Source organism: Salvia splendens, chromosome 7 (genome assembly GCF_004379255.2).
Source record: "Salvia splendens isolate huo1 chromosome 7, SspV2, whole genome shotgun sequence".
NCBI lineage: Eukaryota > Viridiplantae > Streptophyta > Magnoliopsida > Lamiales > Lamiaceae > Salvia > Salvia splendens.
In genome coordinates this window covers 2,751,152-2,775,405 of record NC_056038.1, presented here as the reverse complement: position 1 = coordinate 2,775,405, position 24,254 = coordinate 2,751,152, and the positions used below count along the sequence as shown (strand labels likewise).

Below are 24,254 nucleotides of genomic sequence, written 5' to 3'. Positions count from 1 at the left end.
ATTTGATATATTTTTTGCAAAAAAATAATTTAAATCGAGAGAGTTACGTAAATTTAAAGTTTATTTAATACAATTTATTTAATATTTTTTTAATTTAAAATATAATCCATGTTACATTATTTCAACCACTAGATCTCATAATCTAATAGCTAAGATTTGGTCTTAATTTGTAATTGCTAATTAATTAGCAATTGATCACTCCCGTTAGCATATCTATACATAAAGTGGTCATATTCTGTATTTCATGATTGTGATTAGAAGTGTTGAATTTAATTTTACAATTGTAAAGGACAAAATGTCTTTGTTTTCTCATAAGAAAAACCAGTACTAACAAAATTTGAATCCTTAAAAATCGAGGCCAAAAAGAAAAACCATAACTTTTTCTAGATGAAAATTGAAAAATAAAAATCAAAATATTTTTTAAACTATTATTGTGATTAACATACGTACCAGATTAGAAATACTTAAATAAAATATTAATTTGATAGTAGTAATATTTAATCTTTATCTCATGTGCGTTGAAAATAATTCGAAACTTTGGATTTATTCGATAACAAAGAATAAAAAAATTCTGAATTCTGATGAAACAAAACTCGATCATGTTCAAATATTGAAAACAATCAAATTTAATATTTTGGTTTAATTAGTTCGATTCAATTATCTGGATTATGGATAGGATACACCATTTCTGTTGACCAACAGATAAAAAATACGACCACCGTTTGTTTTTCTTCTTTCTCTCCTCAGACAAAAAGATCTGTCGGTTATTATGGTTAAAAAGATTCCAGCCTCTCAGATTCCCAAACAAACTAAAACATGGAGTACTAATTTCAGAAAGATTTTCAACCCGAAATTACATACTGAAAGCGAAAGAGAAGAGAAAAAACAAAAGAAAGATCCTTGCAACATCTACCGAATGAAGAGAAAGGCCCTAATTCCGATGTTTCTGAGGCCACCATTTTCAATCATGGCCCGGGCCCCGTTTCGCGCCGTCTCTTTCTCCACCAAAGCCACGCTGCCGCCGGACGAGGGGACCGCGGCCGTGGTGGAGGACCCGGTTAGGCCTGGCACGGTGTGGGAGCAAGGGAAGAAAGACGTGGAGGCGGAGCAGAGGCGGAAGGCGGTCACCAGCCCCGGGTTTAGCTTCTCTGCCGCGGGGCACTTGCTCCCTTACCATCTCGGGGCGGCTCGGTTCCTCATTGAGAAAGGCTATATCAAGGTTGCTAGGATTCAATCCATTTTCTTCTATGTTAATTTGATAGATGATGAAGTTTGTGATTGATTAATGCCTAATAAAAAAGATTGGTTTTTAACATCAAATTTATGTCAATTGTTTAAAAATTTGGTTGTTGTTTTCTATTGAATCACCACCTGCTGAGGATTTGATGATTCATGATTTGCTGATTTTGGATTCTTGCTGTCAAATTTAACATTGATCATGCTTTTCTGGTTTTGGATTCCTGCTGTCTGATTCTGTCTGTCAATTTGCTAGGATTTTTTCTTCATGGTTTGCTGAAGTTTGTGGGGGATGAAGATGAACTATGTCCTAATTGAGGCCATTATCAATTTATCATCACTAGTCTTGCCTATTTTTTTCATGATTTTGATCTTCTTTTGGGGGAGACAGGAAACAACACCATTGGCTGGTTCGTCTGCCGGTTCTATTGTGTGTGCCGCGATTGTCTCAGGAGAAAGCATGGAGGAGGCACTGAAGGCTACCAAGATAGTGGCTCAAGATTGCAGGCTTCGAGGGACTGCATTCCGTGTTGGGGTATATACACGCCTACCCTTATGTCGAAAAATTTAATATACGGAGTACTACATTAGACTTGTCATGAATCTAAACTTGGACAGCCATAGCAATTAGCAAACATAGCTGTTAGAATTAAGAACATGACCTTATGACTCAATTGAGATGTTTTTGTTTGTTTGGCTCAGGCTCTTCTTAGAGATTTTCTGGACCGGTTTCTGCCAGACGATGCTCATATCAGGTCGAATGGAAGAATTCGCGGTGGGTACAGTTATTTTAGTATCCCACACTGCTACTTGTGTGAGAAAATGACTATGTTAAATTCTAGGAGAAGAAGAATTATTTTTTTGATAGAATTTTGTTGTGGTGGTTTAATGGCAGTGGCTGTGACGGAGATTCTGTGGAGGCCGAGGGGCGTGCTTGTGGACTACTTTGATTCGAAAGAAGATCTCATCAACGCAGTCTTCACCTCCTCTTTCATTCCCGGGTAAGAGATTCTAATTCACCTCATTGAATGGAACAGTTCTTTCTACTGACAAAAGTGATCTTGATGCAGATATCTTGCTCCAAGGCCAGCAACGATGTTCCGTGATCGTTTATGTATAGACGGGGGTTTGACACTGTTCATGCCACCTACCTCTGCTTCTCAGACGGTATAATATGTCCGTCTTCAATGAAAAGATCATGATCCTTTATGTTTGCTTGAACCGAGCTCTGCCTTGACAGGTGCGCGTTTGTGCGTTTCCTGCTGGTCGTTTGGGGCTGAAGGGAATCGGGATTAGCCCCGACTGCAACCCAGAGAACAGGGCTGGTGCGCGAGAGGTAACATTTGGATGCAACTTCTGAGGTTCCCAGTTTTCCATGGTGACAAGAAATAACATGTGTGTGTGTTTGTTTTAGCTTTTGAATTTGGCATTCCAGCCGGCTACAGACGACGTTCTAGATAGGTATTTCGAGCTTGGTTATGTGGATGCAGCTGCGTGGGCCGAGAAGAATCCAGTCGATGAAATAGTTCGACAAGACAAAGATGATCGTCCGACGAACAAGTAACTGGAAAAATTCAGCCATCTGACACTTGTTTGAGTTATTTTTCAATACAAAGAAAGCAAATTGTGTAAAGAATAGGGATAGGGATGTGTATCTTAATTGTTCCTAAATATGTAGTACTACTACTTTTTTGAATCTGTAGAGTTATTTAAACTACAAATTGCCATTCATTTTTGTTCTTGCCTTTTTCCAGTTCATGTAAAATAAGAAAACTTATTATCCCACATCAGATAGGAGAATGAAGTTATCTTCAAAAACTAATTATAAAAGAGGAGGTGTGTAGATATAGAAGCTCATACCTTTCTCGGCCTTTTGGCTAAGATCAAGTGTAGTATCTGTTCTTATCAGTTTAATATCTGATATGTGGGCCATTGGCTCATATGATATTAAATTTATTTTTTGAGGGGGAAAGCCCGTTAAAGTAGCTTGCTGCTTGGGCCTTCAAGTGTTGTCTATGCGTTGCACTGGCTTGGCGCACCCCACTAATTCAAATCTAATGTTTTTGTATTATATGCAACTTTAATGTGTTGAACTCATGAAAATTCTGAAGATGAAACTGTTAAACTATATAATTTCAATCACAGTTAATAAACACTTGGTAAATAAATTTGTGCAATACTTTTTCTTTTTACACAAGGACTTGAGTAGAAGGTTATATATTACATAGAGCAAAATATGTAAAGTTTCTTATGATGTATGTGAAAAAAGGAAAAGAAGTGTAGCACAAATATATGAAGAAGCCAAAATCCTTGCTTGTTCATTTAGAAGGAATTCTATACGAAGGATCGATCATTTTGAGAACGAACAGATTGCCTTTGTCACCTCTCGAAACTCTGCCATAACCAAACACACAAATAATTAAAGGGTAGAACTAGAAGCCAACTAAGCTGAGACATTAAGCTGGGATTTGTGTTTTTACTACCTCAACTCTTGATCCAAGTAGGTGATCTCGAGCTCGCCTACAGCAGTCTCGGGAGCCTTAACAGGTATCTGCATTATCACAATGCTACTACTAAGCATATCATATATTGGTGATGATCATCATCACAATAATTTCTTGACTTACCAAACCTCCAATCTTGAAATAGTCGAACTTGACAGCGACTTTCTTGGGATTCAGAGGTGTCAAATCTGCAGTAACCTGCACAACATCATTACATATATGTAGGTAAGACACAGTTAAGAAGTTTGGTAAGAATTTGCACAAGACTGAACTATGACCTGATTGAAGAAGGGGGCGGATTCCATGTTTTGAGCGCGAAGGATATCTGCGTTGATTGCTTGAAAGTTCCTTCTGCTTCTCAACAACTTAGGCCTCTGCAAATCCAAACATTTCAACTATATATACTCCATGTAAAAGTAGATATATATGATTGAGAAATGATCATACATTGGTCTGCAAAATGGACTGTGAAGTGGTGTAGATAAGCTCCCACTTGCCGTTGAGCAGATCAGACTTGAGTGGCTCTTTTGTTGGATTTGCTGCTTCTAGTTTCCGAGCTATCTACGTTCAATCAAATCAAATCCGAACAAAACAATCCAGTTTAAGTCCAATCACAACTCTCATTAACTTATGTTTGTCAGTGGAGTACTATATATATACTTCCTTTCCTCCTTTGTCCGTAGTGATTCATATTCTTTTTTTTTTAACGTCACATTTTATTTTCTTTTTAACAAAAATCAACAATTAGTAGATTTTAAGAGCAAAAAAATTATGCCATGGTAATGAGCAAGAAATTCAAGAAACTGGAAAAGTAATTGAACCTGATCGATGAATTGCTGATCTTCAGGGGTGGCTTCGGCGCCGCGGTCGAGGGGCTCGATAGCTTCTAGAAGCTCTTGCTTGATGGGTTCTGGGTTCTTGGTTTTGTTGTTGTTGAGGAAACCAGTGAAGAAGGATACATTTGCTCTCCATTTCAGCAAAACTGGTGGAGTAGGAGAGGTTGACAGAGAGGTGGTGTGGTTGCTGGCCGGAAAAGGAGCGGCGGCGGAGGGGTGGTGGAGCTTGGGGAGCAAGGAGGAGGAGGAGTGAGTGGTGAAGGGTGGAGAGAGAGTGGATAAGGCCATGGGAGATGTGGTTTCGCTTCAGTCTATGTTACTGATACTCATCAATTGTTGTTGTTGGTGTTTTTTCTTTTTTCTTTTTTATTATTTTGGACGCAATAAAATAATTTATCAACCACTTTTTTTGGATTTCAAATACTAAAAATTATCTGGATTTGAAAGAAAAAAAAAAACTTCTGATTTATGAGTATTGATTTTTTTGTCATTCACGTGATAAATTGATGTATTGGAAATCCCATTTGATTTTATTCAATTTTGATTTTGCACAAATAAATCAAATGTTACAAGTCAATTAACTTTGGTTTACTACGTTTAATTGAACAGTTTTAGCCTTGTAGATATTTCCACACATGTTTTTCTTCTTCCTCACCTATTTGCTCTCTTTTTTCTTATTAGGACGAATAAATAAATAATTCAGCACGTGGTAATGAAAGAAAAATATTACTCCACTCCATACCCCAATAATTTTTGGAGTAGGTGAGAGAGGATTTCTTGGTGATTAATAATTTCATAATCCTTCCTTAACTCTATAATCAGCATTAAAATTAAAAAAAAAACACAAGGTCTATCATCGTCATAGTTTTTAAGTATTACAAAAAAAATCTGAACTTTTTCATGGTAACTTATTTTTTAGCCGTACAAAATGACCCAACTTTTTCTCAGCTCAGCGTTTACTTCTCGAAGTAGCCCTTGGCTGCTGCTTCCTTATTGATGTCTTTAATCATCTCTTCCTGCTAATTCGTCGTTTTCAGCAATGTTTATCTCTTTGCCCATAATCTTAAATCAAGAATTTAAAGAACGCATCTTTAAAGCTGAGACAACAAATCATTCCTCTCTGGCAAACCTGGGATCATGAAATCTTGATTATTGGGGAGAGAATCTTAGTCTGAAACATGCTCTCTCGGTTCCCACCCGAATCACCTCACACAATAAGCCTAACCCCTAAATCTTCTTCTGTAACTTCACATCATAAGCACAAGAATCAGCTCTTCAAGATTGCTTGCTGTGTAAAGAATGGTTCCTCTGATTCTCCAAATTCCTCGGATAATAACAGATTTGGATTCAATCTGGTGGGGCAGTCTCTCGGCGCTATGAATTGGAAGCTCAATGATATTGATGCAAGTGAGTTTCAGTTTCTTGATTTTGTGTGTGTGTGTGTGTGTGTGTGTGTGTGTTTGATTTTGCTGCTTATGGCCTTTCGAGCAGTTGAAACTAGTTTATTCATTATGGTACGAGGTTTGCTTGTTTTTCTGATTGTTTGCCAGCAATAAGTTTCTAAAATATGCTACAAAAAGTTCTATATTCTGTTGTAGGCTATAGAAAAAAACCATTTGAAACTTGTGTAGTTGAGGAAGGTGTTTGTAGAATCAAGAATATGAAGTAGTTCAAAAGGAAAGTTGCATCCTTTATATCTCTTTCATGCTGACTGACCATTTAATTCTTGATGATGGATCGAAAAGGAATTGAATATCCGTCTTGCCGCATAATCATGGTACTAGGAGAGTAAGTAAAACTGTAAAAGTTACTAGTTAGACCTATTCCAATGATCAACAAAAGAGGGGTGTAAGAGAGTAAACAATGTATGGGAAGGAAACATAGGAAGTGTTTAGCGTTTCCGAGGCCTAAAAACTACTATCTAGATATATATACTTAAGATAGTGTCTATGAAGATGACATTTTACTAGAATATGTACTTTCTTCAGATGTATTTCCTTCTTGCCAAACAGTTGTCTTTTTCTGGTCGGGTTGTTTTTTACTTATCATGTGATAATTCCAGAAAACTGTATATGTTGCGCCTATGTTACAACTAAAGTCTTTTGGTTGACAGATTCAATGCAACAGTCAGTTAACCAATTGCTATCAAAGACTCAAAACTTTTTGAATGAAGTGGCTTCTCCACTCGTAAAGTCTGTTCATGAGCGAAAGCCTAGCCCTCAGAATGACACTGAAGATACAGATGATATATTTATGATTGAACAGACTGTTGATTCAAGAACTTCTGGAGGGGAGCTTTCTGAAGCTGCCATCGTTTCCATTGAACAATTTAGCCGGTAAAGTTACTGTTTTTCAGTTTTTTCATCCTTCATACTTACGTTATGCGTTTTCCTTTCCACATTATGTGTATAGACAAGGTTAAAAATTGAAGCAATACATCTTGCTGGTATGGAGGAATTAATTTTTGACTTTTCCCACGTCTAAGATATGCAGGATGAATGGATTGACAGGACAGAAAGTGCAAAGAATATTTAAAGCACTTGTTCCAAAATCAGTTTATAACGATCCACGTTATTTGGTGGAGTATTGCTTCTTCAGGTTTTTGTCAAGGAATAATGTTGAAGTTCATCCGAGCCTCAAGGTTAGTGTGTTGCTGCATTGTTTCCCACAAAGTTCATCCCATAATATTGCATTTTCCCCTTCTTATGTTCGCTGTCATACCACATGCCACTCTGCTCACACTCCATTATTCCTTCAAACGTTCAGACTCGACCACTAACTCAATGTTCTCCGATTTCTCATTTCAGTACACCCATTTCTCTTGTGTTAGCTGGAGTGTCTAAGTTATTGGCATTTACTTATAATTGGTCTTTTTTGCTTCTGATACCAGGAACCTGCATTTCAGAGGCTAGTTTTTATAACTATGCTTGCATGGGAGAATCCACTACGACAAGGGAAGGGTAACCGACTCAAATCATTCAAATGGAGTCATTTTCAGGTATTGCCTATCTGTTCGGTTTTCCTTATATAGTCATTATCCGATTACTTGCATATTGCCATCTTATTGTTACCTTTGTTAAATTAACTTCTCAAAGTGGATCCCATATATTATCATCTACCAACATTCTTGTGTATTGCCTTAAGTATCATATTTTCGAGAAATGCTACCCAATTTTTATCATGCATTATTGGAGGCCTATGAGGAAATCTGCCTTGTTCAACTGAAATTCTAGAAATACAGAAAAATTAGGGTTCAAACTATTCTCATAGAACTGGTGAAATGTGACAATTAGTCTCTTTTACAAGACATATACAGACATTGAGATGTGTGACCAAAGATCTGTTTTCGAACTTGTAGAAGAAGCTCGTGGGAGAAGAGGCTTTTATTCGTATTGCTCCTGCAGTTTCTGGTGTAGCTGATTGTCCCACTGCACATAATCTTTTTAAAGCTTTAGCTGGTGATGAAAGGGGCATCTCATTTAGCATATGGTCAACATATATTACCGAACTTGTCAAGTGAGCATTTTTATCTCGAATTTGGTACTGATGCCTTATGTTTCATGACCGCGATTGATTTCTATCCACAAATTCCTTCCCAATTTATAGAGTGCATGAAGGCCGAAAATCACATCAATTCCAGGAGACCTTACAATTTCCTAAGGAACAAATCCTTTGTCTTGGTTCCAGTCGAAAGCAGCCTGTTCTAAAATGGGAAAAGGAAATGGCATGGCCAGGAAAGGTCACGTTGACCGACCATGCACTTTACTTTGAGGTATTGTCTTCGAGTGAATAGAGTATTTTGATGCTAAATTTTCTTAGAACCTTTTTTGAGTAATGGTTTTTTATTCAGGCAGCTAGCTTGGTCGGATCGAAAAAATCTGTAAGGCTAGATCTTACTCATCCTGATTCAAGAGTCGAAAAGGCAAGAGTGGGACCCTTGGGATCAAATGTTTTCGACTCTGCAATCTCCATCACATCTGGTCCGGAGTGAGTAAGCTTCTCTGACCTTATTTCCAGATAAATTATGTATTGGAGTTTGCTTGAAATCTTCCTATTTCAGTCAAAAATAGCCAGACTCGAAGTTGAAGTTTTGTATAAGCTTTAAAAATTTACTTGCAGGTCTGTGTCGTTGGTTCTTGAATTTGTCGATTTAGGTGGTGAGGTGAGGAGGGATGTATGGTATGCATTCATAAGTGAAATTATCGGATTATACAAATTCATACGCGAATATGGACCTATGGATAACGATGAGTCGGTGTATGACATATACGGTGCTCACAAAGGGAAGGATAGAGCCGTTGCTCATGCCATAAACGCCATTGCTAGGCTTCAAGCTCTCCAGTTTATGAAGAGGACATTCGACGAACCATTTAAGCTGACTCAGTTTTCATATTTACGCAATGCGCCATACGGGGAGGTCGTCCTTCAAACCCTCGCCGTAAATTTCTGGGGCGGGACGGTAATCAAGAAACTACCGGAATTCGACACTGAGCCAGAGGAGGCGCTTGTGAGACCCAACGGCGAGGCTTCTGAGAGAAGCAGCCATGTTTTTGACATAGACGGAAGTGTCTACTTGCGGAAATGGAGGCGGTCAGCATCGTGGGGAACTAGTGCTTCGTTAGCCTTTTGGAAGAATGCTTCGATCAGACACGGAGTTGTGCTTAGCAAGAACCTCGTTGTGGCTGACTTGAGTTTAGTTGAGAAGGCGTCGATGACTTGCAGAGACAAGTGCAAGGTAGTCGAGAAAACGCAAGCGACCATCGATGCTGCCATGATCGAAGGGATTCCCAGTAATATCGACCTTTTTAAGGTTAGTTCAATCAACTGTCTTCAATAAAAATCGAATCTTGAAAATGTGATTGTGTTTTCCTTGGCAGGAACTTGTGCTTCCTCTAACTCTCACTGCTAAAAACTTCGAACGGCTTAGGCGCTGGGACGATCCCCTCGTTACAGCGTCTTTTCTCGGACTTGTATATACACTTATCTTTAGGTAATCTTCAATCTCTCCCTTTTACAAAATCTTCAATCTCATTGACTAACTCTCATGTGGCTTGATTTCAGAAACCTAATGTCTTACATATTCCCGGTGACGTTGATGATCTTCGCGGCAGGGATGTTAGTACTGAAGGGGCTCAAGGAGCAAGGCCGACTCGGGAGATTCTTCGGGAAAGTTACTATATACGACCAGCCTCCATCGAACACGATCCAGAAGATTATTGCTCTGAAGGAAGCCATGCGCGAGGTGGAGAAGTCGCTCCAGAATGTGAACGTCGCACTGCTCAAGATTCGCTCCATCATTCTCGCAGGGCACCCTCAGGTGACGATGGAGATCGCGCTTGCGCTGCTGGTTGGCTCGACCGTTCTTCTGCTGGTGCCGTTCAAGTATGTGCTCGCGTGCTTGATTTTTGATGTCTTCACGAGGGAGCTCGAGTTCAGGAGGGCGATGGTGGAGGCGTTCGACAACTTCTTGAAGGAGCGGTGGGACGGGGTGCCCGCAGCTCCCGTTGTTGTGCTGCCAGTGGAGGAGAAGGAAGAGGAGGAGAAGAAGCAAGTGGAGAAGTTGAAACCAGAAAGAAGTTAGTTTTAGCATGGATTTTCTGGTTATGTTTTTTTTTGTTCAATTTTTTGGGTGATTTCTGTTTTTGAATAGATATGAATTCTGATCATAACATTTCTTGAGCTGCCAAAATGCTCTGTTTATATGTTACAATCATAGTTACAATTTGAACTTTTTGTGTGAGCCAAAATATATACTATATGTATTTCTTGAAATACATTTTTTCAGTGAAAGGATCCTTCCAACATTATGTATTTCAATTTGCTATAAACTTGTTAGTAAATAGTCATGCATGACTAAGGAAAAAAGATTCATTTGGGCACCTTAATTATTTTGATTACTTTTTGTAACATATTCCAACTCCCACATATTGAAAGCAGGGATGACAAATCATTTGGGTAGAGTTATTATTTGGTTAATTCGATAATGGCTCAATCTAATAAGACTCACCTCGAACCTAATTTGTTAAAGAAATTCTTTAACTGAAACACAAACTCAACCTACTGCTTTATATTCAAACACGGTCCGCACACGATACGATATAATGTGTGTTAATATGATAAGATCACAATAACGGCTTGAACCTGATTTATATAATAAAATCTGATGTATACAATAAAAAGCTGTTTTACAAAATTTGAATCTAATTTACACAACCCTATAGAATAAACCTATATTTTTATGAATTTCCCTAATGTTATTATTTCTAAGTATAACTATTTAAAAAATAAAAATAATAATAGTATTTTTTTTTGTTTATGAATTTCCCTAATCCAACCCAAAATTATTGTGTTCCTATCAAATCAGTTCAATAAAAAAATGATCCAAGTACGGTTTGACCAAACCCATTTACTGGTACCTGATTGTGTCAACTTTTCATATCGTATAAAATTTGCAGCTCCAATTTGAAATAATCATTCGATTTGCCTTCGATAATACCCCGAATGCGAAAAAAATCGTATTTCATTTTTGTTCAACCATAAAAAATTATCTCTATCTATTTATGATAAATTTATATTTTAAAAAAATTGAGTCACATTTTTCACCAAAAATACTCTAACCACTATTTCTCTCTATCCCCCTCTTACTTTACAATTTTTTCCAATATAAACCTATATCGTGCATTGTTAAGATTATATTTCACGGATGATTGTATTACAAAAAAAAAATTCCTCTTCTTTGATGTATTTCCTAAAATTAAACAAGTTTGAAATTTGAAATTTAGTGCAAACTTGCTAAAAGGTCGAATTTTTTTAAACCAAAAGAGTTAAAAAAACAAGGCGGGTTTGAATATTTCACTGACACCCAATATTTGAAAATAAAAATAAAGGAAAAATAAAAGTGTGTGCGTTTCAAAATTTGAAAAATCCCCCCTTTGAGCTTCCATATACCCGCGGCGCCTTGCATTTCCTTTTTCACACATGTATGTATATATGTGTACTCATACATCTACCTCACCCTTCTTTCTACTACAAAATTGGGAATGAAATATAGTAAAAATTGAAGCTTGAATAAATCTCACCATTCTTTCTAGACTCAGCTTCGCGAAGTTCATCTTTCTTGTAAGCCAGCTCGTTTTTTTAATCTTTAATTCACTTCAGTTTTGAATTTGAGGAACTCTTTCTTACCTGTTTATATGTGACGTGAACTGGATTTTCATCTCTTCTTTTTTTTATTTGTTGTGTTGTTAGATTATGTAACTGTGAATTCAGTGATTCATTCATGTTGAATGCTTGTTTGATATGAATTGATTTGATTCTAATTTGTTTATTGAGATGGGTTTTAGACTTTATTGGTATTGAAGGCTAGATTCAGCTAAATCTGTATTTTTTTTGGTTTAGATTTGAGCTTCACACATATGCATAATTTGATTAATCTGGAGAATGTCAATTGTGGATTTTTATGATGACGTTTTGTAAATAGCATTTGAGAGATTTTGTAACATATTGCAGTTTTTGAGATTTAGCTAAGTCTTTGTTTTGTTTGCATCTGAGCTTCACACAGATGCGTTATTCTTTTTGATTCAATTGAGCATTTCTCAGTAGATTATTGATTTTTGGAAGTAGCGTATGAGAGAATTTGATTATGCATGCTAACTGTTTGATTTTATTCCTCAGAGAAATGGAGTCACTCCCTGATGCCCTCGTCCAGTCCATTTTGTCCCTGATTAGTAATTCTAAGGATGTGGCGTCGTGCAGTTGCGTTTCGAAGAGATGGAAGGATTCGATGCCTTACTTGAGGAGCCTGTTCTTCTCTCGGAACATTTTTGACAACCTAACCAATGGAGACACTCCTGATGATGCCGTGTTGCGACTTGTGTCTTCAGTTGTTAAGCTCGAGGAACTTGTGGTTTACTGCCCGTTTTCAGGCTCTGGACTTGCATCCTGGCTGTCCATGGCAGGTGCTTCGTTGAAGAGCCTCGAGCTGAGGTTGGATAACATAACTGAGCACGACACCTACACTGAGATTCCCTCAAAGTTGGATTGCATTAGCGCCGCCTGGAACTTGGAGTCGCTTAAGCTTTGGGGTGTGCTGATGGTTTATTCGCCCAAATGGGATGTTTTCCATCGGCTGAAGAATCTTGAGATAGTCGGTGCGAGGTTGGAGGAGCACGCACTTTATGATGCTCTTCATGCTTGTCCGAATCTGACCCACTTGTTACTTCTCGGGTGTGAAGGATTGAGGTCTGTCTCGATACAAAATCCTTATCTCGAGCACTGCAAGCTCGATTTTTTTGGGGTGGGAAACTGCTCGCTTACTGTTGATTCGTCGAAGCTTCAATCACTTGAAGTGCAAGGTTGTAGCTTGATTAGAGTTTGTGAAACTCAATGCTTGAAAAATCTTTCCATCTCCAACAATGCAGGTATATATGCATATGATTTGATATGGTTTCTGATATCCATAAACCTTTGCATTTGCTGATCATTTTGTTGGCTTATAGGGAGAGTTTATATGGTCGATTTTGGGAAACTCGTGGCATTGGAAACGTTGTCAATCCGAGGAGTGCAATGGTGTTGGGATGCTATTAGCAAATTGCTTCAGATGGCAAGTGAAGTGAAGCATCTCTACATGAAGGTGGAATTCACCGGGGACTCTGACACACTTTTGCCCTTTCCGGAGATTGATTTTGTCGACTTCTTCAACAGCCACCCGAAGATGCAAACCTTTGACATTCACGGTGCAATGTTTGCTGCTATCTGTCAAAAGAACAGCCTCAGAAATGTGAGTCCACAAAATTAGGAATTGAGTCGTGTCGTTTGCTTCTTGTTGTGAGGATATAACCATTTTCTCGCATTGCAGGTGGACTCGAGGTTTCAAATTCCGTGTCTTGAGAAGGTTGTAGTCACAGTAAGATCTCCGTTGAACGCAGAACAGAAGATGAGCACCTTGGATTCGTTGATAAAGTACGCGAAGAATTTGAGGAAGATGACGATAAAGATTCTTCAGATGAAGAGCAGCCACAGCAGTGCTGATGATTTCTTTGAAGACATTTGCAGGTTTAGCTACATGAATCGCAAGATTGTCTCAATAGAATAAACCATTTTGTATCAAGCTAATTTCCTTTTTTTCTTCCCCTTTCACATTGGAATAATTTTGTTGACTATGGTTTTTTGACACTCTCTCATTTTTAATGTCGCAGTTGACATATTGTGTTGTTCTATTTGTATTTTCACAAAAATATTGTAATCCCAAAAGATTGAGCTAATGTAATAAAATGAAGCATCATTATGATATTCTGCTATGCAAAAACAAAGAATGATAATGATTTTAATCTAAAACAAAATTGTGATGATACATAATCAACTGCAAAATGAAAAGGAAAAAACACACCTCAATGAGCTATTAGTCTACTATTTCATCTAAATCAACTTTTTCTTTTGGAAATATCTCTTCAAGTATAATATTTGGAGTGTTGAAACCACAATGCATATGGTGAGTGACATGAGGCTGAACAGAGCAACCCGAGAATTAGTGGCTTCATTCGTTGTCCTCATCTCTGCCTCTCTGCAACGACAAACACACACACAGTCAAAGGATGATAAGAATCAGCTCAACAACCACTGAGTTTGGTTCAGAAACAAAAAACAACCTGGTCTTAAGGTAGAGAAGATTTTCATGGACCGTCTCCACTGCTTCTTCGAGTTTTCTAAGTTCAAGCTCGACACCCTACTAGAGATACAAACTGAGTAAAGATCGTTTCAAGATTACAAACAGTCTCAGTGACAACACAAAAGTGATCCAAAATTAAGGTGAAAATAAGAGCATAGCAGCATTTGATTGTAAACCTGGCCTCACCTCGATTTTTTCTTTTCTTGCAACTGATTCCCAATCCTTTGCTGCAATACCAGTTTTCCACTCCATGTTGATGCTTAGCCCCCCTGTGCCCGAATAGTTGCCATCGACCCAGAAACAAGCTAAATAGCTTCCAGCCTCAGTAGTCGTGAATGCAAATTGACCATGCGTAATGTTTTCCTGCCGATACAAAGTGTTGCCATACGGAGAAGTCACCTACACAAAAACGACACGCAATCACTGGAGTGCATGCTCGAGCTGATTTCAGGCCAGAAAAATCCACATGGACTATGTTACAACAGTTAATAAGCCTTCAACATTTCCCATATTAGTTTATGAATGTGCAAACAGATTTGTTGCCAATCTTCCTCTTTTGTGCTTTTCTTTGCCTATGTTAACTGGCAAAATGCACCTGCATTGTGCTTTTCTCTGATTCCTAAGATTTTTTTCACAAATTTGATGATACAGCTAATAAGAATGCACCTCTACACATTAATTTGTCAAATATAGTAGTAAAACTAAACCAATTTACACTAAGCAATCAATACATTCAACTAGAAGCCCTATCCCTCTTTCCAAAACCATACATCGATCGCATCATTCATTTCGAATTATCACTTAACAAACACACATTTATACAAATGGATGATCAATAGCATCTACAACATTTAAACATCGAAATCAGGTAGAATTTTGTCATATCTCAAGCTGAGAAACTCAGTGATTCCTAACATTTCTGTTGATACAACTCAGAAGCAAGCAAGTTTAGCAGTAAAACTAAACTAGTAATTCACACAATCCCTTCAACAAGAAGCCTAGCCATCTTTGCAAATTGCAATCTATGGAATCCAATTCCAAAACTGTACATCAATCACATGATTCTCTTCCAATAATTATTCAATTAACACACATTTACACAACATTCAACACGAAATCAGGTATATATCCATCGAATTCCAAAATTAAGAAAATATTGCGATCAAAATAACCTTAGCGGAAATGGTGGGGGTAGGGTGGACATGATCGTCGGATATGACGACGTAGTCGGCCAAAACGACGACGTTGTTGTGAATCTCGTCGGAGACGCACTTGGTGCCGGTCGCCGGCAGATTCAACCATATGGCACCGCTCCTCCGCGATGCGCACACAAACAACAGTAACACCACCCACCACCAGCGCACGTTAGCACCCTCTCGCCTCACCATGTTACTTCCTCTGATCTGATACGTGCCGTCGCTTCAATCTATGTCGATCGTTGCCGGATTGGAGAAAAAGCTCGTCGATTTGTTTTCATGCAAGCTCACACATTCACATCTACAATAATTAGATATTTCCCCAAAATAAGTAATCAAACTCTAAATTTTGGAGTTAATTTACTGAACTATGATACTTATATATTGTTCATAATTACTGAAATTTATGGACTAATCATTTACAATTTTAACTAAACTTTCTTAATAAACTTATTCCATATGGTAATTATAAAGCCTTATGGAGTAATCACTAAAGTATGATATTGATGTTATTCTTTTATTTGTCTTATTTTGAATAGGTAATTACGTGGAAAATATTTTTATAACTTAAATGAGAAAGTTTATGGTTTTAATTATCATATAAAATAAAAATATCAAAAAATTAAACTACAAATTTAAGTGATGTATAAACTTCCAAATAAATGTATTAATTTTTTTATATAAAGGAAGAGAGAGATTAAATATATTACTCTCTCTATCCCATAATAAGAGTCGCACTTTGCCATTTTGATATGTCCCACAGTAAGAGTCACACTTCATTTTTACCATAAATGATATGTAGGTCTCACATTCGACTAACTAACTTCACTTACATTTTATTATAAAACCAATATAAAAAAATGGTATCCTATTCCACTAACTTTTCAACCCACTTATTCTTTACATTTCTTAAAATCCGTGCCCACAATAAGAGTGACTCATATTGTGGGACGAAGGGAGTAATTTTTTATACTCTATAAAAGGAAAATTTTCAAATAAATCATGAAAAATGGTCAAATAAAAATTCTTGCATGTCTCATATTTTAAAAAATGGATTATGAAGTTTGCAATGATCTCATTTGTCTCCTCTTCGACTAAATATACGATGGTACGTCCACCATATAAACACATACCATCACTTTACGGAAGAAAATTAACATTTCTAACATAACTATAATATTTTTAAGTGTTTAAAATTGACAATCATATCATCATCATGTATTTTATCAAAAAAGAGATGAACGAAACATTTACAAAAATAGCAAATTTAATTTAGTACTAGTATAATTCAATTTGTGAAAAATATAAGATAAATTAGAATTTGACAAATTTTAATTATGATTTATGGCAACTGGGGTTTTAATAAGAAAGAAATTCCATTATTAGGAGCCCAAACCCAAATTAGGTATCAATTAAATCTGCGCCATTCAATTATGGTGGCGGTGAGGATTAAGCTGGCCCACTGTCAAACCTCAACTCACCTCTCTCCTCTATACTTCCCCCAAATCACCAAAATCTCAGCTTTCTCTCTTCTCTCTAAATCTCCGTCTCTCTCCTCGGGATTCATCTGCCTCTAATCATGTCCGAGGTACTGTTACCGAATCATCGCTCAATTTGATTCAATTTCGCAATTTTTTCAACCGATGATTCATTTCACTACTATTTTGACCTTTTATTGCATTTTCTTATATGATTGACTGGATTTGTTTATGTGATTCTGCAATTCGGTTGATTACATCTTTGCTGCTGATGTACTGATCTTAATTATTGATATATTTTTGGCGGTCTGTGCAGGCTGCAAAAACCCCTACGGTCGCTAAAGAAGGTAAGCGTGATTTGTTATCAAAAGACTTGTTGAACTGTTGAAGTGGACTAATTCAATTAGTCGTGTGATAATTTGGTTCCGTTGCTTCGACAGATTAGTCTAGAACTTTGAATTATTCAGCTATCAGTTTGTGTATTTCATAGAATCCAGTTGATGAAAATTTTGGATTCTCGTAGTGTCTGTTCTGTATGTGAGCTTTTTTAGTTTGTGATGATTCATGGGTGAGGGAGTAAGTTAAAAATTTTAGTCAATGTTCATGGGTAATAGCTTCATCATATCTTTAAATAGAATGTTTAATTCTATAGCGATTCAGTCAAGAATTAAATTTTTCTGAAATTGCTAGTTCTTGGTATGTGAAATCTTAGAATTTTTGTGCTTTCACCTGCTAATTAGTTTAACCGATGTTGGCATCTTACTCTCTTCCCTCAGAAGAGAAATCTGACGCAGCTGCGAGCAAAGCACCTGCTGAGTCAGCTTCTTCGGAACCATCATCTGGACAGAGAAGGACAACCCCTGCAACCCCTCATCCAGTTCCTGGAATGCCAGATTCATTTGACTTCTCAGCTATGTCAGGACTGCTAAATGTATGTAAATTTAACCTCTTCTCCGAGGATAGCCTCACCTATATTGTCGATGATGTTGTTTTTCCAATGAAATAGGGGTTAATGCATGTAGATCAAGTTAGTCTTGTTATATGTTTTGGTTCCATCCTGGGACCTTTTTCATTGGCACATCTTATTCTTTCTTCGAGTACACATTCACATTTTGTATCCAGGCTTCTCTCTAAAATCGAATATTTGTGTCTGTAGGACCCAAGCATTAAGGAATTAGCGGAACAAATAGCAAAAGATCCTTCATTTAATCAGATGGCTGAACAACTTCAGAAAACCCTTCAAGGTGCTCCTGCAGTTGAAGAGAGTGGGCCCAACTTTGATCCACAACAATATTATTCGACAATGCAGCAAGTGATGCAAAATCCTCAATTCATGACTATGGCTGAAAAACTAGGTAGCGCATTGATGCAGGTATTTGTTGGTCTGTCACTACTATACCTTTTAATAAAATATAGCAGTATTTTCATATGCAGTTTTGTCTAATTGTTGTGCTGAATCATTTCTACAGGACCCAGCCATGTCTGGCATGCTTGAGAGTTTAACTAACCCAACAAATAAAGAACAGCTTGAAGAGCGAATGGCTAAAATCAAAGATGATCCATCATTGAAGCCTATTTTGGATGAGATCGAGAATGGCGGTCCTGCTGCTATGATGAGGTTTTGTTTTCTCCATAAGATTTTTTTGTTCAAATCGATATAATTACCGGCTCTCATATTTTATAAGATAATTTGGTGTGTGAGATTCTAGCTGACAACCCAAATAACCCTGAATTCGAATAGTGTTGCACGGTTAGCATAGAAAAGTTTGAATTTTTTTAGTATGCAAATGAAATCAATTTAGATGCATTCTTCTCTAGAGATGGCAAGAAATTTTGAACTTACAAAAGGTCTGTTTAATTAAATATTACTTGAATTAGAAGAATCCATCCATAGTTCGATCATATTTGATGAATTTTGCATAAGTTTCTAGCTTGTGCCATAGATGTTTGAAAACTTTTTGGTGAATTTCTTCTAGCTGTGTCATGGTCTCAAGTCATAACTTTAACTTGCTGTGAATAATTTTGGTGAAGCAACTATGCATAGTTCTATCATTTGATTGAATCTGCAAAAGTTTCTTGCTGTTTCCAAATTCCATATATGACAGAAATCTTCTTAGTGAGTTCCTTCTACTCGTGTCATGGTCTCAAGTCTCAGAAAGTGAAAACCCCCTATAGCTGTAAAAAACTTTAGAAGTTAATGAACCCGGGGAAAAAAATCTATAAATCAGGATACATAACCATGCTACAGTTAAAAAGCTTTCAATAGGATCCTTGCTAGATTAATTCTATGCGTCATGTTGAATAATCATGCTTGATCCTTATTCCTTACTAGTAGTTCATGTTCGCCCATATGTGTTTACAAAAAAATCTTAAATACTTTTAGCAGCGAATCACCCATTCCTCTGATCAGGTACTGGAACGACAAAGATGTTCTCCAGAAGTTGGGTGAAGCCATGGGATTTGCTGTTGGTGGTGAAGGTGGTGCATCTGGCGTTGATGCTGCTGTTGAAGAAGACGAAGAGGAAGGAAATGATGAGGAATCTATTGTTCACCACACTGCTAGCGTTGGCGATGTGGAGGTACATGTCACCATATGATCTATGATGCATTGCAAACATGTTGTGGGGTTCATATGTTTTTCCTTTTGTAGTAGTAGTTGAGAAGTTTATAGTAGTTATTGAACAGCTCAGCTTCTCTACTTATCATGAACTCATATACTTGGAACTGCTTATATGAAATAATCAGGGCCTGAAGAAAGCTCTGGCTGATGGTGCTAATAAGGACGAAGAAGATTCCGAGGGAAGGACAGCATTGCATTTTGCATGTGGTTATGGCGAGGTATTGCAGACCTAAAGATTGAACTCCATAACCTTCTTATTCTTCTATGTCGGATTTGAGAACATTTGAGGTCCTCAGCCTCTTTATGGCCACTATCCGATGAAGGATAGGCGTTCCCTGTTTATTTTAGCTCCTTATCTGAAAGTTGACTGCATATCTTGGTTCAATTTCAGGTTAAGTGCGCCCAACTTCTTCTAGAGGCTTATGCGAAGGTGGACGCCTTGGATAAGAATAAGAACACTCCTCTTCATTATGCTGCCGGCTATGGCAGAAAGGAGTGCGTGGAGCTTCTGTTGAAGAATGGCGCTGCTGTGTAATCCCACTTTTCCCCTCTTCTTTTTATGTTGTTGCTTTTATCTACATTTTCATCATTTAATTTTTTGTCTTCCATACACACAGCACGCTCCAAAACTTGGATGGTAAGACGCCCATTGAGGTTGCTAAATTAAACAACCAGAACGAGGTGCTGGCCTTGCTCGAGAAAGATGCATTTCTATAAGCTAAGATGCTCGGAAGCAGTTGTGCACGCTCTCGTGCATCATGGTGAGTCTAAAAGCGCCAGTGTGCTACTCTCCGTTCGTATTTGATGATGTTTGTTCGTCGATGTATCCAGCATCTTTTATTTGTTTGCGTGAAACTGTCTCCCAGAGTTGATACTCACTGCGCCATTTGAAGCAGTGAATTTAGAAGCTTGCCATGTTTTCTATTGAAAAAGTTGGATCTTGGTGTTTGTAAGCTTTTAATTTAATATATCATCCAAAATTTTCATATTTTGACTTGCTTCGGAATTTGTATAATTGTCTAATGGAGGAAGGTGAATAAAGTCTAATGCATTTTTTTGAAATAGATAAATATTAGTATTACTTTAAATCCTACATAATGCTCACTTTATACAAATATTCGAAATTATAAGAAATATCTAATTAAATCCTAAACCAGAAATGTCATTTTTTCCCAAGTTTTAGTGCACGTAAAATGTCATTTTTTGCCTGGAAAATAAATACTGAATATTTTTTATACATACAAAGCCAATAGTATATGGGTTCAATTAATTATTTTTTATAATGAAAATATTAATAGTAATATAGAAATTAATAGTACATTTTATAATAAGAATATCTATAGTATAGGATTTAATTCAATATTATTTTATAATGAAGATATTTTTTATATAAAATCAATGTTTAAGGGTCGAAGTGATATTTATTCATTGAGTATATTTTTGGTATCTTGAGTGGCATTAAATTAAAAGAAAAATGCAAATATAACTAATCCAATTTTCATAGCATGAAATGAATGCTAACTTAACGTAATAATTCCAGAATAAAGTGTTATTATTTGGAAATAATTTTCTTTGGAATAAATAGAATTTTTTAAACTTTTCATTTTGCTTTTATTTTTAGTCAGGATCTTTAAATTTTGAAAATGGACTCCAAATTATTGACATATCATTTGGTTCTACTGCTTTGTCAGAACGTCTATCCATCTTAAATTAAATAGGCTGTTGATGGTTGGACGAATTTTTGATAGTAATAAATGCGTGTAAAAAAAATATAGATCACGACACAAGGAATTACGTGGTTCGATTTACTGAGGTAAATCTACGTCCACGAGAAGAAAGGAGGGCAAGATTGTATTGCTTGATCTGGTTTACAGCTTACAAATACAGACTTGCTATATGATATTTGATGTCTAGAGAGCTTTTCTTCTTCCTTTAGTCTATCTGATCTAAGTTCTATTTATACATTGAATTAAGATCGTGGCTTGCATCACCACTAACTAGGTCGTGGATGTCGTGGAGGTCATGAGATCCTGCATGGGTCCACTATCTCTTTGTTTGGTCCGCTATCCTGCATGAGATCCTGCATGAGTTGACACCACTAAATAGATCGTGTAGTGGAGGTCGTGGAGGTTCTGCATGAGTCCACTATCTCCCAGTTCGGTCGAATACTGAGACCGAACTGCTGAACTATTGCCGAGCAGCTTTTGCCGATCTGAGAGTAGAGCTTGATTGGTCGGCTTTTACCGAGCTGTAGGCTGGGGCCGAACTCTTTGGTAATGCCGAACTGATACTCTTCCTTGGGCTTTGGGCTGATGGGCCGTCACTGCTATTGGGCTTGTTTAGTACGTACCCCATCACTACCCCCCGAAAAGCGAAGTGAATCACTTCGGCGAAGCGAGTCACTTCGGCATTCTGGATAAAGGTACGGGGGAGGCTGACGTCAGGGGACGTGCCTTGCGCGTGACTGCATTAAATGCGACAGTAAAATCCGGCCGTTGAATCCTGAAAAGGTGGGATTCGAAACGGTGCGATGATTTTGAAATCTTCTCCGAATCTGATAAATACGTCCTTTCTTCATCATTTGAACACTTTTGCTATTGCTTCTTCTGCATTCTCTCTCTTTTGCGTAAAAATTTCCTTCCGCTTTCAAGAATTTCTTCAGAATTTCTTCAGACTTTCAAAGGGTAAGAACCATGTCTTCTTCTTCTTCTTCTGAGTCAGGTAGCGGTAGGAAAGGGGGTAAGGGGTCTTCTAGCCGGAAAGAATCCGGGGAGAAGACCGTAGAGTATTTTCACAGCATCTTGAGTAAGGATACTGTGATATCCCTACACGAAAAATATTTTTTTCCTGGGGGGAAGGTTGCGATTCCCGACGACCTTCATAAGGCTGACTCGCCGCCGGAGGGTTACGCCACCATTTATGAAGCCGGCTTGGAATGCGGGCTTCGTTTCCCTCTTCCCCCTGCCTTTGTAGAGCTGCTTGATTTTTTTCAACTCCCTTTAGGTCAGGTGACTCCGAACTCTTGGAGGCACTTATCGGCCTTTGCTACCGAACTGCGTAGGCTAGATAAAGATCTGTCTCTGAGGGCAATCCTTAATTTTTTCCAGTTTAAGAGAAAAGGATCTTGGTTTTACTTGATCCCTTTACAGCCTTTTAGGGCCTTCTGCAAAACCAAGTGGCCAAAGTGGCAACATCGCTTCTTTTTTTATAATAGGACAGCGGCTCCAGGCTTTCCCTGGAGAGGGCCGAAGTCCGTGATTCCTCATCCTCGGTTAGAACCGTTGGACGAGCTCGAGGGCGAGCTCAATAAGATTCCTATGATTAGGAAGCAGTACCTGGAGTCTGAGCTCGTCAAGGGCGACCTCGTGTTCGACTCCTCGTCTTCGGACGAAGAGACTGAGGGTGAGGACTTCTTTTTTGTGCCTTACTGCTTTTGTGGCGAAAACTAACCTTGCTTTCTTGCTTTTTGGCAGTGAACTTGCTAAATAAGATTAGCCGCAAATCCTCCGAGCTTAAGGAGCCGGAGAAACAGAAGGCTACCAGCTCGGCGCCTGATGCCGAGAAGAATCCGAAGAGGCAGAAGACCTCTTCTTCGGATCCAAAAAAGCCGGAGTCCACTTCGGCAAAGGGGAAGGGTAAGACCCAGAAGCCCCCAAGAGCGCCGGAGAGAGACATCGTCTTGGCGCCCCCTTCGGAGCATGTCTGTGAGCCTTTTGCATGGCCAACGGACTTTGCCGAGGTAACTTCTCTTCTTGATTCTTTGGCTTTGCTTCTTTCCTATGTTTTTTTTGGTGGCCCCTCTGTTGACTCTTTCCTTTTTCCATTTTCAGAGGAATAGCATGCTCAGCAAGCTCGTCGCAGTCGAACTCTCTAAAGCGTCCAGCGACTATGCTGAGATGCAGAGGAAGTTGGCGGCTGCTCGTCACCAGGCCGAACAGGCTAAGGCAGACTTTGAGAAGGCCAGAGCTGCTAGGATCTCGGCCCAGGATGAAGCCCAGTTTGCCAAAAACCTTTGTCGGTGATCTGCTGAAACTGATGACCGATAATGCCGAGCAGGGGCCCGAAGTCGTCCTGCCGCTGTACGGCCGAGAGATAGCAGCTCGTCTCCAGAGTCTGCCGCTCCTTGAGGAGCTTGCTTCGTCCTCGGTCCTGCTTTCTGCTGACCGAGTTCGTAGTTGCCGAGCTGACCGGGACGAGAATATGGAGGCTATCTTTGCCTCCTTAGGGCCAGTTTCACCCGCTCCAATTTTCCACGGAGAGGGTGAGACCGAGCAGCTTGATCAGCAGACCGGAGACGGGCAGGCCGAGCAAGAGGTGCTGCAGATCGGTGATGGGGGCACCGAGCAGGCTGGGGGGAGCAGGGAGGCCGAGGCTGAAGCTGAGGCAGACAAGGAGAAGGAAGCTGAACCTCACCGAGGAGCCGGAGACGAAGCTGGCGGAGTATGATTTCGTCTCCCTTCTCTTAGTTTAGTTTCTTCCTTGTTGTAAAATGGCCTTGAAGCCCTCCTTGTGTAAAAAATTTTTTTTCTTATGAATGAAAAAATTCTTCTTTCTACACTTGTGTCTTCGTATAGCTTTTCGTACTCTCTTTTACTCCTGTTGTGGTTTACTACCTGCTCAGTAAACTGAAATGCCGAACTGACATAGCTGCTTTGTATTCTTAACTCTTAAGGAGCTGGAGGTACTTCACTGGAAACGGCTGTACTCTTCCGCTTTA

General features: G+C 38.4%; 6 protein-coding genes and 1 non-coding gene across 11 annotated transcripts; 5 read left to right on the top strand and 2 right to left on the bottom strand.

Moving 5' to 3' along the window:
* Window positions 1–736: 736 nt before the first annotated feature.
* On the top strand, window positions 737–2,967 carry LOC121742190 (patatin-like phospholipase domain-containing protein 4). The gene is made up of 7 exons (XM_042135257.1): window positions 737–1,219; window positions 1,628–1,771; window positions 1,939–2,011; window positions 2,132–2,237; window positions 2,307–2,403; window positions 2,477–2,572; window positions 2,651–2,967. The coding sequence occupies exons 1-7, from the start codon at window positions 770–772 to the stop codon at window positions 2,798–2,800; spliced, it is 1,116 nt and encodes a 371-aa protein (XP_041991191.1). The 5' UTR covers window positions 737–769; the 3' UTR covers window positions 2,801–2,967.
* A 125-nt stretch (window positions 2,968–3,092) lies between these two features.
* On the top strand, window positions 3,093–3,285 carry LOC121742820. Its single transcript, XR_006038156.1, has one exon. It is a non-coding gene; the product is annotated as a U2 spliceosomal RNA (small nuclear RNA).
* Window positions 3,286–3,381: 96 nt separating this feature from the next.
* LOC121810955 (probable plastid-lipid-associated protein 4, chloroplastic) lies at window positions 3,382–4,923 on the bottom strand. 2 transcript variants are annotated; one of them, XM_042211702.1, is made up of 6 exons: window positions 4,562–4,923; window positions 4,188–4,301; window positions 4,019–4,114; window positions 3,864–3,938; window positions 3,720–3,787; window positions 3,382–3,639 (listed from the first exon to the last, which is right to left on the bottom strand). In XM_042211702.1, the coding sequence occupies exons 1-6, from the start codon at window positions 4,862–4,864 to the stop codon at window positions 3,555–3,557; spliced, it is 741 nt and encodes a 246-aa protein (XP_042067636.1). In that variant the 5' UTR covers window positions 4,865–4,923; the 3' UTR covers window positions 3,382–3,554. The 2 variants fall into 2 exon arrangements, with proteins under 2 accessions (XP_042067636.1, XP_042067637.1); XM_042211703.1 differs by having other exon boundaries at window positions 3,382–3,630; window positions 4,562–4,919.
* A 538-nt stretch (window positions 4,924–5,461) lies between these two features.
* LOC121741840 lies at window positions 5,462–10,366 on the top strand. Of its 3 annotated transcripts, none has more exons than XM_042134768.1 (10): window positions 5,462–5,983; window positions 6,690–6,912; window positions 7,070–7,217; window positions 7,467–7,574; window positions 7,935–8,092; window positions 8,183–8,348; window positions 8,427–8,563; window positions 8,696–9,386; window positions 9,454–9,566; window positions 9,688–10,126. In XM_042134768.1, the coding sequence occupies exons 1-10, from the start codon at window positions 5,755–5,757 to the stop codon at window positions 9,983–9,985; spliced, it is 2,271 nt and encodes a 756-aa protein (XP_041990702.1). In that variant the 5' UTR covers window positions 5,462–5,754; the 3' UTR covers window positions 9,986–10,126. The 3 variants fall into 3 exon arrangements, with proteins under 3 accessions (XP_041990702.1, XP_041990701.1, XP_041990703.1); XM_042134767.1 differs by having other exon boundaries at window positions 5,464–5,983; window positions 9,638–10,366; XM_042134769.1 differs by lacking the exon at window positions 5,462–5,983 and having other exon boundaries at window positions 6,772–6,912; window positions 7,062–7,217; window positions 9,638–10,366.
* A 1,156-nt stretch (window positions 10,367–11,522) lies between these two features.
* Window positions 11,523–13,867, top strand: LOC121741841 (F-box protein At1g10780-like). Of its 2 annotated transcripts, XM_042134771.1 has the most exons (4): window positions 11,523–11,695; window positions 12,251–12,996; window positions 13,075–13,355; window positions 13,434–13,867. In XM_042134771.1, the coding sequence occupies exons 2-4, from the start codon at window positions 12,255–12,257 to the stop codon at window positions 13,668–13,670; spliced, it is 1,260 nt and encodes a 419-aa protein (XP_041990705.1). In that variant the 5' UTR covers window positions 11,523–11,695; window positions 12,251–12,254; the 3' UTR covers window positions 13,671–13,867. The 2 variants fall into 2 exon arrangements, with proteins under 2 accessions (XP_041990705.1, XP_041990704.1); XM_042134770.1 differs by lacking the exon at window positions 11,523–11,695 and having other exon boundaries at window positions 12,017–12,996.
* Window positions 13,868–13,894: 27 nt separating this feature from the next.
* Window positions 13,895–15,843, bottom strand: LOC121741125 (transmembrane emp24 domain-containing protein p24delta3-like). Its single transcript, XM_042133826.1, has 4 exons — window positions 15,416–15,843; window positions 14,430–14,642; window positions 14,224–14,300; window positions 13,895–14,138 (listed from the first exon to the last, which is right to left on the bottom strand). Exons 1-4 carry the CDS (start codon window positions 15,629–15,631, stop codon window positions 13,994–13,996), a joined length of 651 nt encoding a protein of 216 aa, XP_041989760.1. The 5' UTR covers window positions 15,632–15,843; the 3' UTR covers window positions 13,895–13,993.
* A 1,040-nt stretch (window positions 15,844–16,883) lies between these two features.
* LOC121811308 (ankyrin repeat domain-containing protein 2B-like) lies at window positions 16,884–20,525 on the top strand. Its single transcript, XM_042212144.1, has 9 exons — window positions 16,884–17,027; window positions 17,234–17,264; window positions 17,694–17,848; window positions 18,074–18,289; window positions 18,387–18,535; window positions 19,328–19,496; window positions 19,663–19,755; window positions 19,929–20,068; window positions 20,155–20,525. Exons 1-9 carry the CDS (start codon window positions 17,019–17,021, stop codon window positions 20,252–20,254), a joined length of 1,062 nt encoding a protein of 353 aa, XP_042068078.1. The 5' UTR covers window positions 16,884–17,018; the 3' UTR covers window positions 20,255–20,525.
* The last annotated feature ends 3,729 nt before the right edge of the window (window positions 20,526–24,254 follow it).

What these genes read in the sequence shown, in the direction of transcription:
- LOC121741125 (XM_042133826.1), bottom strand. Translation starts at nt 15,631, where the DNA reads ATGGTGAGGCGAGAGGGTGCTAACGTGCGCTGGTGGTGGGTGGTGTTA. An exon ending in CCCCCACCATTTCCGCTAAG is followed by an intron (nt 14,643 to 15,415) that starts GTTATTTTGATC and finishes GTTTTTGTGTAG; the next exon opens with GTGACTTCTCCGTATGGCAA. An exon ending in CAAGAAAAGAAAAAATCGAG is followed by an intron (nt 14,301 to 14,429) that starts GTGAGGCCAGGT and finishes TATCTCTAGTAG; the next exon opens with GGTGTCGAGCTTGAACTTAG.
- LOC121742190 (XM_042135257.1), top strand. Translation starts at nt 770, where the DNA reads ATGGTTAAAAAGATTCCAGCCTCTCAGATTCCCAAACAAACTAAAACA. An exon ending in GGACTGCATTCCGTGTTGGG is followed by an intron (nt 1,772 to 1,938) that starts GTATATACACGC and finishes TGTTTGGCTCAG; the next exon opens with GCTCTTCTTAGAGATTTTCT. An exon ending in GTCGAATGGAAGAATTCGCG is followed by an intron (nt 2,012 to 2,131) that starts GTGGGTACAGTT and finishes GTTTAATGGCAG; the next exon opens with TGGCTGTGACGGAGATTCTG.
- LOC121741841 (XM_042134770.1), top strand. Translation starts at nt 12,219, where the DNA reads ATGCATGCTAACTGTTTGATTTTATTCCTCAGAGAAATGGAGTCACTC. An exon ending in TTCCATCTCCAACAATGCAG is followed by an intron (nt 12,997 to 13,074) that starts GTATATATGCAT and finishes GTTGGCTTATAG; the next exon opens with GGAGAGTTTATATGGTCGAT. An exon ending in AAAAGAACAGCCTCAGAAAT is followed by an intron (nt 13,356 to 13,433) that starts GTGAGTCCACAA and finishes CTCGCATTGCAG; the next exon opens with GTGGACTCGAGGTTTCAAAT.
- LOC121741840 (XM_042134767.1), top strand. Translation starts at nt 5,755, where the DNA reads ATGCTCTCTCGGTTCCCACCCGAATCACCTCACACAATAAGCCTAACC. An exon ending in TCCATCACATCTGGTCCGGA is followed by an intron (nt 8,564 to 8,695) that starts GTGAGTAAGCTT and finishes ATTTACTTGCAG; the next exon opens with GTCTGTGTCGTTGGTTCTTG. An exon ending in GTAATATCGACCTTTTTAAG is followed by an intron (nt 9,387 to 9,453) that starts GTTAGTTCAATC and finishes TTTCCTTGGCAG; the next exon opens with GAACTTGTGCTTCCTCTAAC.
- LOC121811308 (XM_042212144.1), top strand. An exon ending in CTAGCGTTGGCGATGTGGAG is followed by an intron (nt 19,497 to 19,662) that starts GTACATGTCACC and finishes TGAAATAATCAG; the next exon opens with GGCCTGAAGAAAGCTCTGGC. An exon ending in TTGAAGAATGGCGCTGCTGT is followed by an intron (nt 20,069 to 20,154) that starts GTAATCCCACTT and finishes CCATACACACAG; the next exon opens with CACGCTCCAAAACTTGGATG.
- LOC121810955 (XM_042211702.1), bottom strand. Translation starts at nt 4,864, where the DNA reads ATGGCCTTATCCACTCTCTCTCCACCCTTCACCACTCACTCCTCCTCC. An exon ending in AGTCCATTTTGCAGACCAAT is followed by an intron (nt 4,115 to 4,187) that starts GTATGATCATTT and finishes TTGGATTTGCAG; the next exon opens with AGGCCTAAGTTGTTGAGAAG. An exon ending in CCGCCCCCTTCTTCAATCAG is followed by an intron (nt 3,939 to 4,018) that starts GTCATAGTTCAG and finishes GATGTTGTGCAG; the next exon opens with GTTACTGCAGATTTGACACC.